Source organism: Anguilla rostrata, chromosome 17 (assembly GCF_018555375.3).
Source record: "Anguilla rostrata isolate EN2019 chromosome 17, ASM1855537v3, whole genome shotgun sequence".
NCBI classification, from domain to species: Eukaryota; Metazoa; Chordata; class Actinopteri; order Anguilliformes; family Anguillidae; genus Anguilla; species Anguilla rostrata.
In genome coordinates, this window is record NC_057949.1 from 5,804,360 (window position 1) to 5,824,442 (window position 20,083).

Below are 20,083 nucleotides of genomic sequence, written 5' to 3' on the forward strand. Positions count from 1 at the left end.
TTGATGAACGACAATAACCGACTCCAAAGGCAATCAAAAGCCCAGAGGCAAGGCTAGATGCTGAAAGCTGTATTATATTTGCACTTCGGAAAAATTGAACAAACCTCATTAATCAGAAACATCTGTGAAGCCACTTGTCTCAAACATTATGGTGCCCTGAAATGGGGGGCTATGTAAAAGAAAAGTGCTGTTATTTTTACATGGTGAAACAAAACACACACAGCATATGTACACACACACACACACACACACACACACTCACACCAGCCACTGTATTAGGTATACCTGCACGGTAATACAAATAGCTTGCCCCACGAAACAAATTTTCAACGACAAATATCTCTTCGCCACAACTGAGACTAGTGAAGCTTTGGTCTTCTGAGTATACTTTATTATTTAGAAATTCTGAGCTGTTTTGGCACGTCCATCCTTATCCCTTGATCAGCCAGGTTTCAGAACTTTCGTGCCCTGTACATTGAGCAAGTGAGTCAGTGTCCCAGAACAACAGTAGATGATGTCACAGATGCACAGGAAATTTATTACCAAGCCCCTGCCAGAGATTGGGTAGCTCCCAACGCCAGGCTCTTCTCAACCACGTTGTGAGATCCATACTGATAAGCACGTACTCCTTAGGTATCCCCTAGGAATTTCTTATGTTTGGATAGTGCCACAGGACTCAATACTGCTGTAAATGCAGCCACAGCATAAGTTCTGGTCCAGACCCAGCTACAACACAAGTGCTAGTCTAGACCCAGCCACAACACAAGTTCTGGTCCAAACCCAGCCACAACACAAGTGCTAGTCCAGACCCAGCCACAACACAAGTTCTGGTCCAAACCCAGCCACAACACAAGTGCTAGTCCAGACCCAGCCACAACACAAGTTCTGGTCCAAACCCAGCCACAACACAAGTGCTAGTCCAGACCCTGCCACAACACAAGTTCTGGTCCAAACCCAGCCACAACACAAGTGCTAGTCCAGGCCCAGCCACAACACAAGTTCTGGTCCAGACCCAGCCACAGCACAAGTGCTAGTCCAGACCCAGCCACAACACAAGTTCTGGTCCAGACCCAGCCACAGCACAAGTTCTGGTCCAGACCTAGCCACAACACAAGCTCTGGTCCAAACCCAGCCACAGCAAAGTCCTGGTCCAGACCCAGCCACAACACAAGTTCTGGTCCAGACCCAGTCACAGCACAAGTGCTAGTCCAGACCCAGCCACAACACAAGTTCTGGTCCAAACCCAGCCACAACACAAGTGCTAGTCCAGACCCTGCCACAACACAAGTTCTGGTCCAAACCCAGCCACAACACAAGTGCTAGTCCAGGCCCAGCCACAACACAAGTTCTGGTCCAGACCCAGCCACAGCACAAGTGCTAGTCCAGACCCAGCCACAACACAAGTTCTGGTCCAGACCCAGCCACAGCACAAGTTCTGGTCCAGACCTAGCCACAACACAAGCTCTGGTCCAAACCCAGCCACAGCAAAAGTCCTGGTCCAGACCCAGCCACAACACAAGTTCTGGTCCAGACCCAGTCACAGCACAAGTTCTGGTCCAGACCCAGCCACAGCACAAGTTCTGGTCCAGACCCAGTCGCAGCACAAGTTCTGGTCCAGACCCAGTCACAGCACAAGTTCTGGTCCAGACCCAGCCACAGCACAAAGGCTTGTTTAGACACGAGCTACTGCAGGTAGCCTTCTGCCCTAAGGACATTTAACTAGTTGGTGGAGTTCAGATTGTTGGACCACCGTGCGATTAGATGGGCCATGCAGAATATCTATCATAGCTGTACATTGGAAAAGACCACTGAACTAGCCAGAGTAGAGGGCTGCATTGTTTAATTTTTTGATTGCCTTTTGATGAGGTCTTTGCGTATAATATTGATTTACAGACGAGGATTGCATTTGAATGTCTATTCACACCGGCATTTCAATCCAGATTCTGTTGAAATGCAATTTTAAAAGTAAGTGGAACAGAAGGGTAAAGGTTAGGGCTGAGATGGTGTTATGGTTAGATGCTTTGGATTAGTGGCCCTCCTCCAATAGAATAATGATATAAGTGCTATATAAATAGAGTGCTATATAAATAATAAAATTATTATTATTAATAATAATAATAATAATAATAATAATTATTATTATTATTATCGTTATTTATGAATAATTTGTCATTTTCTCATCTACTGTGTAAACAGCAGTCTATATAGTCCACCCCCGTTTTGTTTATGTTTTTTGTTTTTTGGATGGGGCTTACCTGCCTAATGCATACCCGCTGACACGAGCACTTTGTGGTGTTGCTTTGCAACACTGCCCAACCTCGTTTTTCGTCATAAGCATTTCACAGCCAGACGTGCTTGAGTCAGGACAGGACCGATGAAGCAAGGCTAAGTTACTCCAGTGTTAACAGTAAGGCAGACTTAATGTACACATGCAGGTACATCCCTGGTGGGCTTCAGTTCCGTGGAAGGACTGAGTAGTCCCAAGTTTGAACTGAATAAGATGACATACATTTTAAATCTCTGGATCTTATGCAAACGTTGTCACAACATTGTTCCAAGCTTTCGTTTTCAGCCTTCATGAGACAGAGCTACCCGTAGGAGCCTCGGGCTTTGCTTTCTGAGGGCTTTAGGCCTGGAGTCCTCTCCGCATGAAACTGCACATGGTATGTGACTGTAAAAGTTAGTTAAAAATTAGTGCACTCACCCTCAATTAAATGAGTTTGTGGCGTTAGCTTTCCAGCTCAGAAGCACCGTGAAATAATAGCCATCCTGGTATATGAGCTCATTTGGAGTAGCAAAGCAGAGTCATCCTGTGTTCTGTGCAACTCAAACTAATTTTTAACTGTCACATACCATGTACAGTACAGTATATGAGACAGAGAGAGATTTTTAACAGTCACACACCATGTACAGTACAATGTATGAGACAGAGAGGTTTTTAACAGTCACATACCATGTACAGTACAGTATATGAGACAGAGAGGTTTTTAACAGTGGTGGAGCTGTAACCGTACAAGCTCAAAGTGTCTGAAGGGAGGAGATGGAAAGTAAATGCATCATATATTTATGTGTGGGAGGGGGAATGGGGGGGGGGGGGGTTGGGAGCAAACATGTTTAGCAATGCAAGAAGCCCACTTCAGGCTTAATTTATTGGTTGATGTTTCCAGCTTTTATGGGCAGATCAATTTCAGCAGCATTTCTCTTCCTTGGTCATCTGATTGCTTTTCAGTTAATGTTTTTTTCTATGTTCGCAAGTGCTAATGATGCACAGTAGAATGCACAATGTCCCCGTGAACCTCAAAGATTACACAGAGTCTTCTGTAAGGGAGTGTCTTGACGTGACTGGGAGTTATGGTGTTGATAGTTTGTCTACCTGAAATAACTTCTTTTTTTTGTTTGTTCATGTTGGATGTATGCACCTGGGGGGGGGGAGTCAGGCATGCTCATGACGATCAGATAACAACTTTGTGGCTTAGGGGTTACAGTGTTGTTTTGAATTATGCTTTGTTACAGGTTTAAGTGTACATGCTGTCGAAAAGCAAAATTACCAGGTTAGTAAAAACAGCTGCCCTCTCTATTACTGGTGAAATCTGGTGAAGGGACCGACCGATCAATGTAATACTTCCTGTTGATTTGCATGGAGCATGCATTCCACGTGGCATATGTGCTTAGAACGTACCAAATTAATTATTTTGGCTTTCACCAAAATGTGACAGGGGCCTAGTTAATCCAGCCGGTCAAAAATTTCACCGGCCACAATATCGAAACATTTCCTGTCAGAGATGCAGTTTTTAGAACGACGCGATTAGTCATTTGTGCCACAGGAATGCAGTTCCACTTCCCCTCGCTGTGGGTTGGTGCACACGCTCAGCACCGAGCCCAAGCGAGGGTGTTGTGGCACGTGGACGCGGGCTAGACCGACCAGCCTGAACCAGGCCTCCCCATATGGGGGGACGGGGGTGGTGGGGGGGGGGGGATGGAGAGGGAAGCCGCCGCAGGACTAGTCTGACTCACAGGGTATATACTGTGGGCATAAGCCTGCCGTTGGCCGACTACTTCAGTCTGAATTCTCCTCCCCTTCTGCTATCTGTGTGTTACCATTTTTGCAAGGGCACTGTCGCTGCATCCTGGGCTTAGCGCCGCCCAAGACGATTATGATTGGTTTAATGAAATACGAACAAGCCAGAGCGTTTTTTCCCCCCCCCCAAACCGGAATGATGATGGGTGGAGCCAGACCTTTCCCCAGCGCTGGCACAGCGCTGAAACGAAGCGTGGCGATAGGACAGGCTATGCGGCTACGCAGGGCTAGCGGCTCAGAACGACACACAGAGTTAAACGTTCGATAAGGGGGGGGTCACTTCACTGCCCCGGTCACTTCACTGCCTGGTCTGGGCCCTGTCCACGTGTTACGATACGCCAACTCTTTCCTTTCAAATGCTGTTCTACTAATTTGTGTCTTTCTAAAAAAAAAAAAAGAAAAAAAGATCCTCAAGTTGATTGTGAAGCTCCATCTTTGTTTCAGATTAACTCTCTGACTACTGAGGGACTTTTTTTGCGGGACAGATTTGTTTCATTGATTTTCTTTCTGAAATGATGTGATACACTACTGTTGCTCACATACCCAGCCGAATTAACTAATTGTCTGATTTTGATGATGTTTGTTTTCAGCTGAACTATTTAGGTTTTCCAGATCGATGACGAAAGACATTTGTGTGTGTATTTGTCTCTCTCTCTCTCTCTGTGTGTGTGTGTGTGTGTGTGTGCGCGTGTGAGTGAATACGTATGTATATACAGTCCCTCTAAAAGTATGGTAACAGCAGAGCAAATGTATTTATTAATTTATTTTTTTGTGAAATATTTGTATTATACAGCTGGTTCTGTATAATGGTAAAACATACACAATTACAATTAAATACATATTCATCTTTGATTTCACTCTACCGTTGGTATACTTTAGGAGGGCACTGTATATTGTTTTTACATATGCATTGAAACTTTGTTGATTTCAGGCTCTGATGCAAAAAATGTGAAAACTGCAATATTTTAAATAATTTTGCTAGGAACTATAAGTCATGGGGGTTGTTGAGGTATCAAAAGTCAAAGAGATGCTTCAGGAGTGAGCTATTTCAGTCAGGTGTGAGCTGCTTCATTCAGGAGTGAGCTGCTTCAGTCAGGAGTGAGCTACTTCAGTCAGGTGTGAGCTGCTTCATTCAGGAGTGAGCTACTTCAGGTGGGAGCTGCTTCAGTCAGGAGTGAGCTGCTTCATTCAGGAGTGAGCTGATTCAGTCAGGAGTGAGCTGCTTCATTCAGGAGTGAGCTGATTCAGTCAGGAGTGAGCTGATTCAGTCAGGAGTGAGCTACTTCAGGTGTGAGCTGCTTCAGTCAGGAGTGAGCTGCTTCATTCAGGAGTGAGCTGATTCAGTCAGGAGTGAGCTACTTCAGGTGTGAGCTGCTTCAGTCGGGATTGAGCTACTTCAGGAGTGAGCTGCTTCAGTCAGGTGTGAGCTGCTTCAGGTTTTAGCTGCTTAAGTCAGGAGCGAGCTGCTATTTTGAAAAGCCGAAAGTTTTACAGAAGGCAGAATTATGCCCGATTGTTGCCATGATGTCACATGTCCAATGTGGTTGTTCATTGCTGCACAGCAGTCGTGAGGATCATTCGTTCCCCACGGCCGGCGCTGTAGTCCTGTTCGTCCAGCGCTCAGAGTCGCTGCCGGACGCACTGCACGCATTGTGACATCGAATCCCCTTTTTTTGTGTAACCGGGTGTCGAATTTCGCTCGGCTGAATCTTTTTGTTCCGTGAGTCAATGTTTGTTCAAAACCTTGAATCCTTATTTACAGTAACGACATAAAGGAAAGGATTCGCCAGCTATGCAGTTACACAGGAATTACTCAGGAAGGTACACAAGGGCATTCGTTTTGCGGTTGCAGTTCAGTGCATTGGCTATGACTTTTTTTAATGTTTACTTACTTATCCTTTATTAAACCAGGAAAGTCCCGTTGAGAATGATGTCTCTTTTGTAAGAGTATTCTTAAGAGAAACAAACATGTATCTCTGTTACAATGTTTAACACCAAATCTTTGACGAAAAGTAACAGGACTAAGTACAAGGCATGTTCCCAAATTCTAAAAAAGGACGTGGGGGCTTACTTTAAAAAGTGTAGTAAGAATTTAACACAGATTATGAGTGCTCCTTAAAAAAGATTTAAGATTTAAAAAAGATTAAAGATTAAAAAAGATTTATGAAGGGCAACTTCTGTGATTAGTCAAAGAGGTTACATTCGCCCTTTGATAAAGGCAGTTGAGAGTTAATAAACTGTAATTCACCATGACACACTGTGCCTAAGGCACGCAGATCAGCAGACAGGCGTGTATATATATGATGTCACAGTAGCCAATCAACGGTGGAAAAGGACCTAGGGCATTTTCTGAAGAGAAGCAGGACAACTTCCTACTTTCAACTTCCTCATAGAGAAATAATGTTAATGAGTTTTAAGACAGATTTTCATCAATACATAGAGCTTGGTACCTATAAGAACCGGGTCAGGACATTGTCCTCTTAGAGAGGAAATCTTCAGATGTCATTTGGTTTAATCTACAATTAAAAGCATTCATTTAGGGAAAAGGCAGCTTTTTAAAAACCAGAATTAAAAACCTGTTGGAGATTGCTAAGTGGCTAAATGTGGCAGCAGTGATGAATTATCAGCATATTAATTCGTTTTACATATAAAAAATACATTAGATATATGTTAGATAAAAGTGAGTGGTTGTCAGCTAACATTCAAAAGTTCTCCTGTTATTTCTTGTTGGTCAGCTAACCGCACTGAGCCACCAAGATAATGTATGATTATGAAAATTATTTCTATAAATTAAATTTGTATAATTTTTTTTTTGCCTGCCTACGTACTGCAGCGTTGCTTCTTAAACACCTTTCTGAAACATTACTTTGAGGACAACCATCCGTGCACATCGCAGTGCTGTGTGTCAAACCGCACCTTCAGGTCTCTCCTGTTCAGCCTCCTGTCACTTGAGTCTGACAGGACTTCATTATTTCTTTTCCTGGAGGTATCGCTGTAACTGGTTAAAATGGCGTTTGTGTCTATAGACCCTTTTTAAAATGTGCAGGGAGAAGGGCGCTCACGTGTCACTCTCTGTGGACACTGAAAATCCCCGAAAAACCTGGAGGAACCTGCCATTTGATCTTCAATAGTGATGACATCATTTCCAAAGAACCTGTAGTGTATGAGGTAGCTGAAGACTATAATTGAGTTAAAGTACATAATGCTGTATGTAAAACAATGCCAGGAAAATAAAAGGCCCCATTCAAACACTACTTGAATAGAAGAAAAGTTTAAGGCTGTGAAGACAATGCTTTATAACCAGTTAGACTGTAACCCTGTTGGAGGCTTAGGATAGAATAGAATAACTTTATTTTCCCAGGGGAACTTCAGGTGAAGTAGAAATGTATATAAATTAATAGAAATTTACCATTTATATAAATGACATTAAAAAATAAAATTACAGAAATTGCATTCAGAAATTCCTATTTCTATTAACATTAATTATAAATTAAGTTTTGCCTTAAGGGAATTCTAGTAAGAAACACAAAACATGAAAATATAAATTTAATGCAAAATGACTGCGCACAAGGCCTGCGGAAAGCAGCGATCAGGGGCTGTTTTTAACAGTGTATAACGCGGCGTGGGGAAGGGCTTGTTTAGTAGTCATTGTTCCACATGAGTAGATCTTCATGCAGTGCAGAAGGCTGTGTAGGTGAACGGAAAAGAAATGTACACACAACATGGGGGCGACTTGTCGATCTCTGTTGTTGTTGTTGGAGAGGGGGATGGTTATCAGGTACTGTATATCAGCATGACGAACAGTTGAGCAGCGTGTTGGTTTCCATGGCCGCGGGTTGGTGGGGTCTGTAAATGGCTCTCTGTACACACGGTTAACTGATATCCTTCTCTTTTCTCTGCAGTCCCGTGCTAGTTAGCTCTCCTTTGTGCTTTCAGTCACCCTGTCCTCTGCCATTAAGGCACCAGGGACTTCCTCCCTGCCCCGCCCCGCCCCGCCCCGCCCTGCAGGTCCTCCTCTGGCCAGAGGGCTGTCCCACAATGCACTGGTGCACCGGGACAGCACAGCTGCTGTCTGTCTGTCCCCAGCTTTTTTTTCCAGCCTTCTGGGAACCTGTTTTTTTTTTTTTGTTTTTTTTGTTTTGTGCTTTCTTTGCTTTTTTTGTGCTTTTCTTTGCTTTGTGTTTTACAGTAATGGTAACTTGAGCACTTGCAAAGGACACGAGTCTTTCTATTTGTTACAGCATGGGAATTTTTATTTTGTCTCAGGAAACTGGCAGACATTTGATATCATGTCTACAGCACATTTAGAGATCCACCTTAAGCACACTTGTATATCACGGGTCTTTCTATTTGTTACAGCATGGGAATTTTTATTTTGTCTCAGGAAACTGGCAGACATTTGATATCATGTCTACAGCACATTTAGAGATCCACCTTAAGCACACTTGTATATCTTATATTCAGTGAGCTCCACAACTTTTGGGACAAAGACATATTTTATTTCTTGATTTGGCTCTGTACTCCATAATTGTAGATTTATAATCAAACAATTCACATGTAGTTAAAATGAACTTTCTGGGCTTGTATTTAAGGGTATTTATATAGAGTACACTTCAGTTTCACCATATAGAATTTACAGCACTGTTTAACCACCCCCACCCCCCAACCCCCGCCCGCCCCACACATCTCAGGACAGCATTATGGAGCTCATTGTATATAGTTTATGTATGTTTAACATGCATAAAGGTTACCCTCCCAAAACCCGACCACCACAGCCCCATCATAGGAGTTTGAAACTGAATAAACACAGGTCTGGAACGCAGTAATATCTAGGGAAATTTTATACCATCCCCTTTGAAGACCTGTTTGCATACACCATGACTCATTCTGGCTAATGGAGGTCTGGGAACACGTATTTACTCAAGATTCACTTGTGCTGCGACGTGGGTTTGGACAGCTGTTTGACTTTGGGTAGGTACTTGTGTAATATGAAAGCATCAAATACACATCTGAAAATTATGTTTTATTACCAGAATATCTAATTTTGTTGTAACAACCTACAAAATAAAACATATTGAGGCTTTTCTGGAACATTGCCATTTTTGACACAATTCGGCACAGCTTGGCACAATTTTGTAACCAAAAGGGCTCGCCTGAAAAAAAAAGAAAAATTTAAAACACGGAAGAATTTGAGTGGCTTTAGAAATTGCCATCAAATATTTACCACAGATTGTCAGCATATAGTGGAATCACAAACTGGAGTTATTTCTTACATAGCTTTTATAAGTATCCCTTTTATACCTTAGGGAAAAAAATTTAAACTTGAATGTAGGGATTGTTTTTTTTTTTTTTACATTTTCTGTGCATAAATTTTTGTAAATGAGCTCCAGAAACAGAAGTAATGTGAATTCGGACTGCTTAGTCAAAAGGCTTTTATAAAAAAAGCCGTGAATCATATTTGTACCCTTTATAGTTTTTGAGATGTATATCTTGTATAGATGTATATCACACTAGACAAATCTACAGGCACCAGAATGTGGTGTATGATTTTGGTATCTCTTGACGGGAATGAACCAGATGGAGCAGTGGTAGAAGAGTTGACTGCTCTCTTCTGTTGATAGGCAAACTGTAATGGGTTTCCTATACTCTGGTCACTCTGCTGGATTTGTGAAAGCACCAGGCACTCAAAACACTTTATGATGACGGATGTTAATGGCTCACGTCGAAAGTCATTAGGATCCTTCGAGTTGGTCTTCTCTGGCACTGGGGATTGATGATTGGTGGCTTCCATGGGTTTGGTACTGTGTGTTCTTGAGTTGAGGGATTAAACCAATCACAGGATCAAAACCAGTTGATTTAGACAGGATTGCAGTACATGACTGTTCATGCTTGTTACATCCCAAAATCCACGTGTTGCAATAATTGAGTTTACGTTAATACATAACAGTAAGTCACTTTAACAATAACCACAGCCTCAAAGAAGACTCAGCTGAACACAAGTGTTAGAAAAAAAGCCAGGGTGATTCTGCTTTGTTGATAGGCATGAGAGGATCTTTATTCTCCTCCGAGCATCTCTCATCTTCCCAGCTCCAAGAACATTTGCAACCTTCTCTTGGCATGTCCTCTGTGCTCCATTTTGGTTCCAGGCACTGCACAGATGACTAAATTATATCTGTTGCATTCTTTTTGTTGGCTAAAGGGAGAACAAAAACGAGGATCGACTGCCTAAGCTTGTGTGCCTTAAGGTCTTTACACACCAGACGCGTTTTTTTGTGCGATTTAATTTGCACATTAATGCAAGCTTTCACATCAGCGACGGAATTTCGCTGAGCGATATTGCGGCTTTAATTTTTTCGGGACCACTGTCGCTTTTTCCGAGGTTTCACTTTCAACATGTACACGTCTGACCAACAAAAAATGGAAGTTGTTGACAACGTCACATTCAAAACATTCAAAATGACGGATCGTTTGATTGTCTGTTTCACAGAACTCCGTTTTGTATGATAAAAGGGAAAAGAACTACAAAGACAATGATTTCAATGAGCTTAAGTATGATGGTGGTGTGTGTATATCAAACTTGCAATCTACGTAAAATGACTTTGTTTAAACTTCCAACTATGCTAATGTAATATAAAACCACCACACATTATTTTCCAATAACGAGACAGCCTGGAGGGGTTTATTCAAATTATATAATGGGTTACCAACAATGACTATATATGGTTACTTTAATATTTATTGATTTTTGTCGACAATCAGCTGAGAGCGGCCAATTGGGCATATTATTTTACCATTGTCAAGCAAAACTCTGGTTGGTAGTTCTATTTGGACCGTTGTTATGCAAAATGAACAGAACTCCCCCTACTAGGTTTATCTGGAAAAAATGAAACAAATGGACTTTCATAACGGTCCATTTGCCTCACCGTCTTTCTTTTTGGGACTTTTTGGGACTTTGTGGGACTTTGTGGGACTGTGGTTTTATGGTTGATGGGTGATCTGACATTTTGCTCTCAAAGAATTGTGCACTGTAACAATGTAAAAATGAGTCAAAAGTAAAAAGTCTCTATGTTCTTCATAAATGTGGTGGAGTAGGAGTTAAGTTAGACAAAAATAAAACTACTGAATTTGAGTACCGATACGGGGGTGAAAGTACTTGTACAGTTACATTTTACCCTACCTCCAAGAACGATGCAAATCCTGCAACGGTTCTTTTTTATGTTTAAATCATACATTTGGTGTAAAAGCATCAGCACTCCAAATAAAACTTTCTGGAAAATGAACCAAAGGGTAAACATCCTAGACTCCTGGTACAGTCTGGACCCAGAATGCTTTGCACACTAAAGATCAGAAGACTGGTTGAATTCAGCAGGTCTCTTCTTTTTCTATAACTGCGGACTCTATGTGCAGGTGACACTGAGCGCGAGCGGTGGTGTCCTGGCAGTGGAAAGTCTTCAGGAAAAGGACCAAGTGCAGGGACAGGGTGAGAAGGTTCTCTCCATTTCTACCTCCAGCCTGCAGTCTCTCAATGACCTGCTGGGTCGGGTCTCCTACAGAAGCACTGTGTACAGCATCAAGTCTGGAGACCTGGGTAAGCCCCTCCCCTGAACTCTGTTCCTTTACTCTTAAGTGAAATAGAAATTGAATATATATTTTGAATGTATTAGAGTCACAATGATGATGAAACATGAACCTCAAAAACATTAGCCTTCTAAAAAACATAAACCATAAACATAAACCTCATGCTTATCTGCGGTCTCCTCAATCAATAGTAGAAGCTGCAGCAATGAGTGCTGATGAAGAACATAATAAAGCAGAAAAATGATTACCTTTTCATGATACAAAGAGTTTTGGGAAATATCGTATTATATAGTATATATATATAGTACGTTTATTATTATATCTATGTAAGTGACATATACTTTCAGTAATAATTACATTTCCCAATTTTTAGTTAATTGGCAAATGTTTATTGGTATGGAAATTGCACACTAGAAAGAAGCAGTGGTTGGTGGGACATTCAGTGGACATTTAGGGGACACGGGACATTCAGTGGACATTCTGGAGACATTCAGGGGGTGCTCTGGGGACATTCAGGGGGCGCTCTGGGGACATTCAGGGGTCGTTCTAGGGACATTCTGGGGGCGCTCTGGGGAAATTCAGGGGACGTTCAGGGGACATTCAGGGGTCGTTCTGGGGACATTCTGGGGACATTCAGGGGGTGCTCTGGGGACATTCAGGGGACATTCTGTGGATATTCAAGGGACAAGTGCTCTGGCTAGTCTGCTGCTCTCTCTCAACGTGATAGCTTTCGTTCCCAGCACTGAGCGAATCGTATACGGATCATTCAGAATTAGGGGTGTTTCATTTAATTTGGAGGAAAAGAACCTCAGACCCACAGATGGTTTTGTGGTTATTAATCAAAGCAAACAAATAATTTTGTCAGTATAAAGTGGTTGCATTATTTTATATGTTAAGGTAAATATGTTCACTCTATCCACGTGTTTTGATTCTTCTACAGTACACTTCACCTTTGATCAGTACAAGGCCGTCTTCCCCATTGAGATCCGACAGCCTACAGTGCCAGTGCTGTACGACCTTGGAGAGGGTGAGTCAGCTGAACTCCACACATCTGAATCACATGTCAATGCTACTTCAGTTTTAGCTTTTCTACCTGCGGCAGTACTGCTGAAAGACACTTCTCTTTCTGGCAAACTTAGATAACCTAGCCAAGAAGTCATTGATTACATTAACAGCTTATAGTATTGCTGTACGCAATTACGTACGCATCACATTAGGATGGCAATTCCTATTTAGCCAGTGTTGATTGATAGGTCATCTATGATAGCAACCAGTGTTTTTGTGATTGTAGCAATTTACTATACCATTATCGTTACTAGAATTACAATTACTTTTATTGACAAACTCACAAGATGTATATATATATATATGATACGAAGACACACAGCATATTTAATAAAAAGAATCCTGACAAAATTGTGTGACATCGGTCTGGGTGCCACTGCATTTAGTAATTTGTGCACCCTCCCTTTGCCAAGATAACAGTGCTGAGTCTTCTCTTATAGATACTTTAAACTTCTTAATTATTGCCCTAATAATGCAGATTGTATTTTAAGATGTTTAGCTATTTTTTATAGTCATTGCCTGGTTTTTTAAAGTTAGCAATGTTTTGTCTTACTACATCTGTGTATATACCTTAATAACAAACCCAGGAGAAAAACCAGCGGTGGCAAAGTATTTTGAAGGAAAGCAATAACTCAGTGAATGTTTTGGCTATGGCTCTCATACTTTGATCTAAGCTGCCAGTATTTGTCTGCTACAAATAACAGTCATTTAGACATTGACTACAATATTGGCAGAATATGTGAGTTGATGCCAAACACAAAGAGTTCCACTGTTACAACCTTCCCCACTCTTGGGGCAAGTTATGATGCTAGCTGGGGATAGATGTAACAGGTAAAGATAAATTTGCTTATATCAGGTGAAATGTACACCCAAGCTTTAGAGAAAAATGTCTGAATAAACCTGAGGTACATTCTTTTCATTAGAACAAATTAACAATAAATACTTTTAGTCTTGCAAATATAAATCCTTTTTTTATTATATCACACATTTCTTATTATATTTTTCAAATAAAATAAATGATACTTATTTTGTCTTAATCTTTTAACACCTTAAAAAAGCTTTATTTTTGAAATAAAATTCAGATCTTAAAACTTAAATATTTAACATAAATATTGCTCTTCTGTCACGTTTATCTTGAAAAATGAAAATCTGTTTTTAAACATAAAATCTCTTTCCAAATCAACATAGCACAATGAGTTTGTGTGTGAGAGTCAGGGAGAAACTTTCCATAAATTTAACCCCAGTCACTGCAACTGTTAGAGCCACCACAGTTCCTGTATGTATTTGGAATGTAGTAGTGTATCAGTTTTGATTAGCATTTTTGTCCCCAAAAAATGACTACTTTTGTGAATTGTGATGTGTTTCTTGTGACAGGTATCAGTTCTCAAGTAACAATAACAACTAAGACCTTCCTGAGATACAACCAACTGAACTATCTCATCAGAAGTATAAGAAATGTTTACAAAGACATCAAAATCATTGTTGCGGACGACAGCTTCAACCCACAGAAAGTGAACGGCAGCAACATTGAGCAGTACTTCATGCCACCTGCACAGGTACAGCTTTTAGAAGAGATGCTGGAAGAGTTTTAGTACATGTACAGTATGCACATGGTGCTACATTAGGGAGAGACATAGGGCTGGATTTTAAAAGATAATAACCTATGGTAGTCAGTATTCATTCATTCATTCATTCATTCATATTCATTTCTGTGTCCAGTGTTGAGTGTTTTCTGCTGTGCTCTGTGTTGAGTGTTTCATGCTGTGTTCAGTGTTGAGTGTTGCATGCTGTGTTCAGTGTTGAATGTTTACTAATGCACTTTTTTCCTGTGTCTTTTCTGTTCTAACCTGTAGGGCTGGTTTGCTGGCAGGAACCTTGCCATCTCACAGGTCACCACCAAGTACTTCCTGTGGGTGGACGATGACTTTGAGTTCATAGACAACACAAAGATTGAGAAATTTGTTGAAATCATGGAGGCTGTGCCTGAACTGGATGTGGTGAGCATGACATTTCTGCCAAATGTGGTCCTTGGAAGGTAGTTTTGACCAGCAGATGGACAAGCGGTTCTCTTTGTTTTGACTCAGTTTGAAACAACTTCCCTTTATATACACCTGTTGATGGACTGTTCCTGTTTCGGCAGCTGGGTGGATCTGTAGGCACAAATGCCTTTACTTTCAAAGTCTTGTATGAGGAGGGGGATGAGGAAGGTGGCTGTTTGAGTAAAATCCCAGGAAACTACCAGCCGGTTCCGGGCATCCCAAACTGCTTCTACACCTCTGGGGTTGTCAACTTCTTCCTGGGCCGGACAGACGCCGTGCGCAGAGTGGGCTTCGACCCACTGCTGAAGAGAGTGGGCCACTCAGGTGAGGCCAAGCGTGTGTACGAAGCCCCCTTCCCACCCGTGTTTATGTTTATTGCTCCTTCTCCACCAGGTTGTAAGAACTAAGCGCGAATGGGAACTATCCACAACAGGGACTAAATCGGTTCCTGGGGCGACTTCCTGTTTGCTTTCACACCGCACCTTGAGAACCGTGTTGTAAGTTTTATACAGTCTATGGTTACAAGTCACTGACTCAAATTCCCTCGTCCTCCAACCAGGTACTGATCACCTTGCTGTGCTAAAGTCACAGATTTTATTTGAGTTGTTTATGTGATAATTTCTGCAAGACCAGGTAGATCCTGAGCTGAGTCCAGCAGTATCTTCAGAACCAGGACTCCTGGGAAATGTGTATGTGTAGGTGAATGTGTGTGTGTGTGTGTGTGTGTTTGTATTAAAAAGATCCCTTAAATCCTCAATAATACACCTCTTTACTGTCCTGGTGGTGGCACAGGCTTCAGTGTTATAGAATAATCCACCAGACTTTTATCTAGACTTTCTATGCTGTGTAAATATTTTAAAAGTATTACTGTTTTATTCAATGTTTATTGTCTTTATTCTGTGTTATTTCCTCATTTAAATCATGGCTTTATGGTGCTTTTTAAAGCAATTTGTGCTCCATACAAGAAAAGTGCTGTTTGGTGAAACACTGTCAATATGTACGAAACTGTAAAACTTGGTAGATAGCCACGGGATAGCAGAATCGTTACCAGTAAAGACATGGGGCTCTAGTTCTCGGAATCAATGTCACACATGAACGCAGCGAATGGGGCGGCGTGAGGCGCACTGGGCGTGGCTTGTGATTGGTTGGTATTTTCGGGACCAGAGGCGAGCAGCGCAGAGCGGAAAGCGCCGCGGCGCACCTGGAAACAGGGCCGGATTACACTGAATATATGATGAGCGGATGTGCTGCAGCTGCATTTGTTAATGGCCAATCAAATGGCCTCTGCTCATTCCCTTTAAGAGCCCTGCACATTTCACACATTTCAAGTGTGCGGCAAATGTCTGTAGGGCGGTACAGAATTGGGCGGTCACTTTAAAAATAAAAATAAAAATGAGTTAGGGTAAGGGTAAGGTATCTCATAAATAACAGAAATTCAATCGAATTTGTTCAGATTTTTCTGTCATAATTAGAACATTGCCTAAACCATTTATTATGGGTCAGTTTTAATTCCTCATTAAACCTGTAGCTAAACATTTTAAAAATGGAAATCGGTACAATTGGACCAGGTCCATCAGCAGTCTCTTTACACTTTCTCATCAAAATACTGTCCTCTAATTAGAAAAATTCTCAGCTTTCAGAGCTGGTATGTTTCCGCATATCCAGTGCTTTTCAAGTCTTTCAACAGCTTGGTACAACTGCACGTTGCACCACTGCCCTTATGTTGGGAAAGTATTTTCGAATAATTCCATCATATTAAACACTTTGTATTTGAAAATCCATTATTTTAAATGTTTTTTTAAGACACATTGTAAAGTAATTACAAATACATGCAAATGCTCCTTAAATGTATTTTCAAATACATTTTGTAATTTAAATACTCAGTATTTGTTAATGCTGAATTTGTTAATGCTGAATTTCACAGTATGCCATTCACAGTATGCTTCTTGGAACCAAAAGTGTTCTGTCTAATAAGTATTGCAGATTTATGCAGTTATTTTTCGTTACCTCTGTTATTACTGTCCCACACATACTTTGCCGTTGTAACATCGGACTACGTTAACCTTTGTTTAAATTGTACATAAACCATTTGCGATCACCTAAAACTTAATGTGATTTATTATAGTATACTAGTGTATTCTCTTTGTATTCTAGTGTATTTTCACTGTTTTTTATCACATTACTTCTAATTCAATAAGAAGTGAAAATTGTTACAATTCTGCCAGTTCTCCCCTAAATATCTTCTTGACCATGCGTGGTAATTACATTACATTACATTACAGGCATTTGGCAGACGCTCTTATCCAGAGCGACGTACAACAAAGTGTATAACCATAACCAGGAACAAGTATGACGAAACCCCTAGAGAGAAGTACCGGTCCAAGTGCAGGGAACAACCGCATAGTTCAACTTGGACCCTGATGGTTAAACTGATTAACACTAACAACGAGAACGGCAACAACGCAATCTATGGAAAAAAAAACACAAGTAGTCATTAAGACAGTTAATGCACCTAGTCACCTACGAAACAGCTGCCTAGTTACAACCCTAAGTTTAGTCATTTACAGGGGGGAAGGGAGGGAGGGGGAGAGGTGCAGCCTGAAGAGGTGAGTCTTCAGTCGTCGTTTGAAATGGGTCACAGTCTCAGCTGTTCTGACCTCCACAGGGAGGTCATTCCGCCATCGTGGGGCCAGAACAGACAGGAGACGTGTTCTGGAAGTGCAGGTGCGAAGAGGGGGAGGTGCTAGGCGTCCTGAGGTAGCAGAACGGAGGGATCTGGCTGGCATGTAGGGTCTGAATATCTTGTGGAGGTATGCTGGGGCTGATCCCTTGACTGCCAGGCAACCAGTGGAGGGTAGTGAGCAGGGGAGTGACGTGGGAGTGTCTGGGGAGGTTGAAGACCAGACGAGCTGCAGCATTCTGAATGAGTTGCAGGGGTCTGATGGCAGATGCCGGTAGTCCAGCCAGAAGAGAGTTGCAGTAGTCCAGGCGGGATAGAACCATTGCTTGGACCAGGAGCTGGGTTGAGTAGGTGGTGAGAAAGGGGCGGATTCTGCGGATGTTGTACAGGAAAAATCTGCATGGCCGGGTTACTGCTGCAATGTTGTTGGAGAGGGACAGCCTGTTGTCCATCAATGACATTCTGTGACCATCAGTAATTTGAAATAAAGTTTACATACCAAAAAAAAAATTTTTCTTCACAGAAATATTATTATTTTATGTAGAAAAATACTTCCACTAGTAAGATGTGTTATACTGCTCAATTATGTTGGCATAAACTGATGCATATAGGAATTTCTAATGATTATTATTTCTTTCACTCAGATGCTAATTATTTCTAAATTTTTGTTTTATGTTGACATTAAATGTATTACTTGTTACATTTATTTTGCCAAAAAGAGAGATTGTTGCAAAATACCCTCGCATTAATCATCAAACTCTGTTTATAAAAGCAGTCTATCCATAATTTGTGCCAGTACTGTTACTATCATTTTAACTACAGTCGATTAAATAAATAAAAAAATAGTTCAAGTTGCGTTTATCGTCACTCTTCTCATTACAGACGGTGTAAGAAAAAGAATGAAATTCAGGACCACGATGCATTGTAAGAACAGCCATAAACAATAAAAATTAGAAATAAATACGGGAATTAAAATGATTTAAAAAATTAAATAATGAACAGTGAATGCATTTTTCCTAGTTCCGGGATTTATATCAAAGTCTATACGCCACAGGTGTGGCCTGAGCAGGCTGTTGGCGAATGATGCAAACGACAGACTGGAATGACCTGAAAATTCAGACGAGCTGCCAGAATTGCACAGGTGCGCGCGATATTGACGGGCACACTCCGAGCGGTGGCTGCCCTCCCACTTTGGCACACAGCCACCCTACTCAGATATATGATATTTCCACTGCGCTGGCTGGAGCAGAGAACCCCTACATCTTCTACAGTCGGTGTCTGTGCCTTATGAACAGCAAACAATGCTTAGAAGTGATGTGATTAAAATAGGATTAAGGCAGACCGTGGCATTATATATCCATATTTGTCCATGGTAGTGTAGGTAGTGTAGTTTGTTTGTTTTTTTTTGGGGGGGGGGGGGGGGTTTATCTGAGCCATACTGAATCATGTCTTCTTTGGCAGATGCTTGTTGTTTCAAATCAAATCAAATCAAATCACAGCTTATTTAAATAGCGCCTTTTGTGCAAGATTGCAATATAAAGTGCTTCGCATAGTAAATATCCACAAAAGAGCTACAACAACACTGAAATGTTAGAAAGACATTAAAATAATAATAAAATAAAAATAATAAAAACATCAATAATAATAAGAATTCTAACCATAAGAACAATAGTAGTAATAAAAACAAGTTAGCAGAGGTTATAAATGTAAACGCAAAATAAGTGAGAGGAATAAGTGAAATAGCAAAAGTGAAATTAACTATGTAACAGCTAAACAAAAAAGGTATGTCTTTAAGATTTTGCTTAAAAATAAATTCTGAAGGCAAGCCGTTCCAGAGGTGAGGACCATAGACGCTAAAAGCTGCCTCCCCACTGTAGGTCTTTGTCCTAGCCGGTGGGTCAACTAAAAATCCACTGCCAGAAGAACAATGGGATCTAAAGGGGGCATATTTTACAAGCACGTCTGGAATATATTTGGGTGCTAGTCCATTGAGTGATTTGAAAACCAATAAAAAACAGGCAACTGCCAATTTTGGTAATGTTTCTGATATGGGCATCAAAATTCAAATATGCATCTAATAGCACACCAAGGTTACTAGCTTTTGTGCTAGGGATTCTAAGTCAATGCACAGTTTCAGTCTCAGTGCTTTTGTCTTGTCTTTGTTCAACTCTGGGAAATTACGTGACATCCACAAGTTCACATGATACATACAATCCACTTAACCAGTTTGTCAACGGCACTGATGCCGGTGGGTGATATAGATATGTATAATTGTGTATCATCCACATAACTATGAAAAACAATCCTGTGGTCCCTTATAACATTACCCAGTGGCAGCATGTAGAGGCTAAACGACACAGGACCCAGTATGGAGCCTTGGGGGACCCCACGTGTTGTGCTAGCATTGGCCGAGGAGTGGTCACCACTGGTGACAACATAGCCCCTTCTTGCATTTTGAATGTCATCTCCTGCCAGCAGTAACTGGAGCACACCTGTACACCTTGTGTGATGGGTGTGACAGGTATGGTTTCAGAGAATAAGATCTCTCCGTATCCAAACTGACACTCCTTTCCGCCTCAGGTTAGTCTCAGATGGGGCGGCAGGTACTTAATCAAAACTGTCAGGATGAAAGGAGTGTAGTGT

At 41.3% G+C, this 20,083-nt stretch overlaps 1 protein-coding gene across 1 annotated transcript in view; it reads left to right on the forward strand.

Annotated features, from left to right (window-relative positions):
• LOC135242931 (beta-1,4 N-acetylgalactosaminyltransferase 2-like) overlaps window positions 1–20,083 on the forward strand; it is a 42,634-nt gene that overhangs the window by 17,914 nt on the left and 4,637 nt on the right. Inside the window, exons 4-9 of the mRNA XM_064314270.1 lie at window positions 3,514–3,551; window positions 11,486–11,666; window positions 12,597–12,683; window positions 14,096–14,277; window positions 14,575–14,718; window positions 14,862–15,084. Coding sequence (XP_064170340.1) covers window positions 3,514–3,551; window positions 11,486–11,666; window positions 12,597–12,683; window positions 14,096–14,277; window positions 14,575–14,718; window positions 14,862–15,084 — 855 coding nt within the window. The remainder of the gene's footprint in view (window positions 1–3,513; window positions 3,552–11,485; window positions 11,667–12,596; window positions 12,684–14,095; window positions 14,278–14,574; window positions 14,719–14,861; window positions 15,085–20,083) is intronic.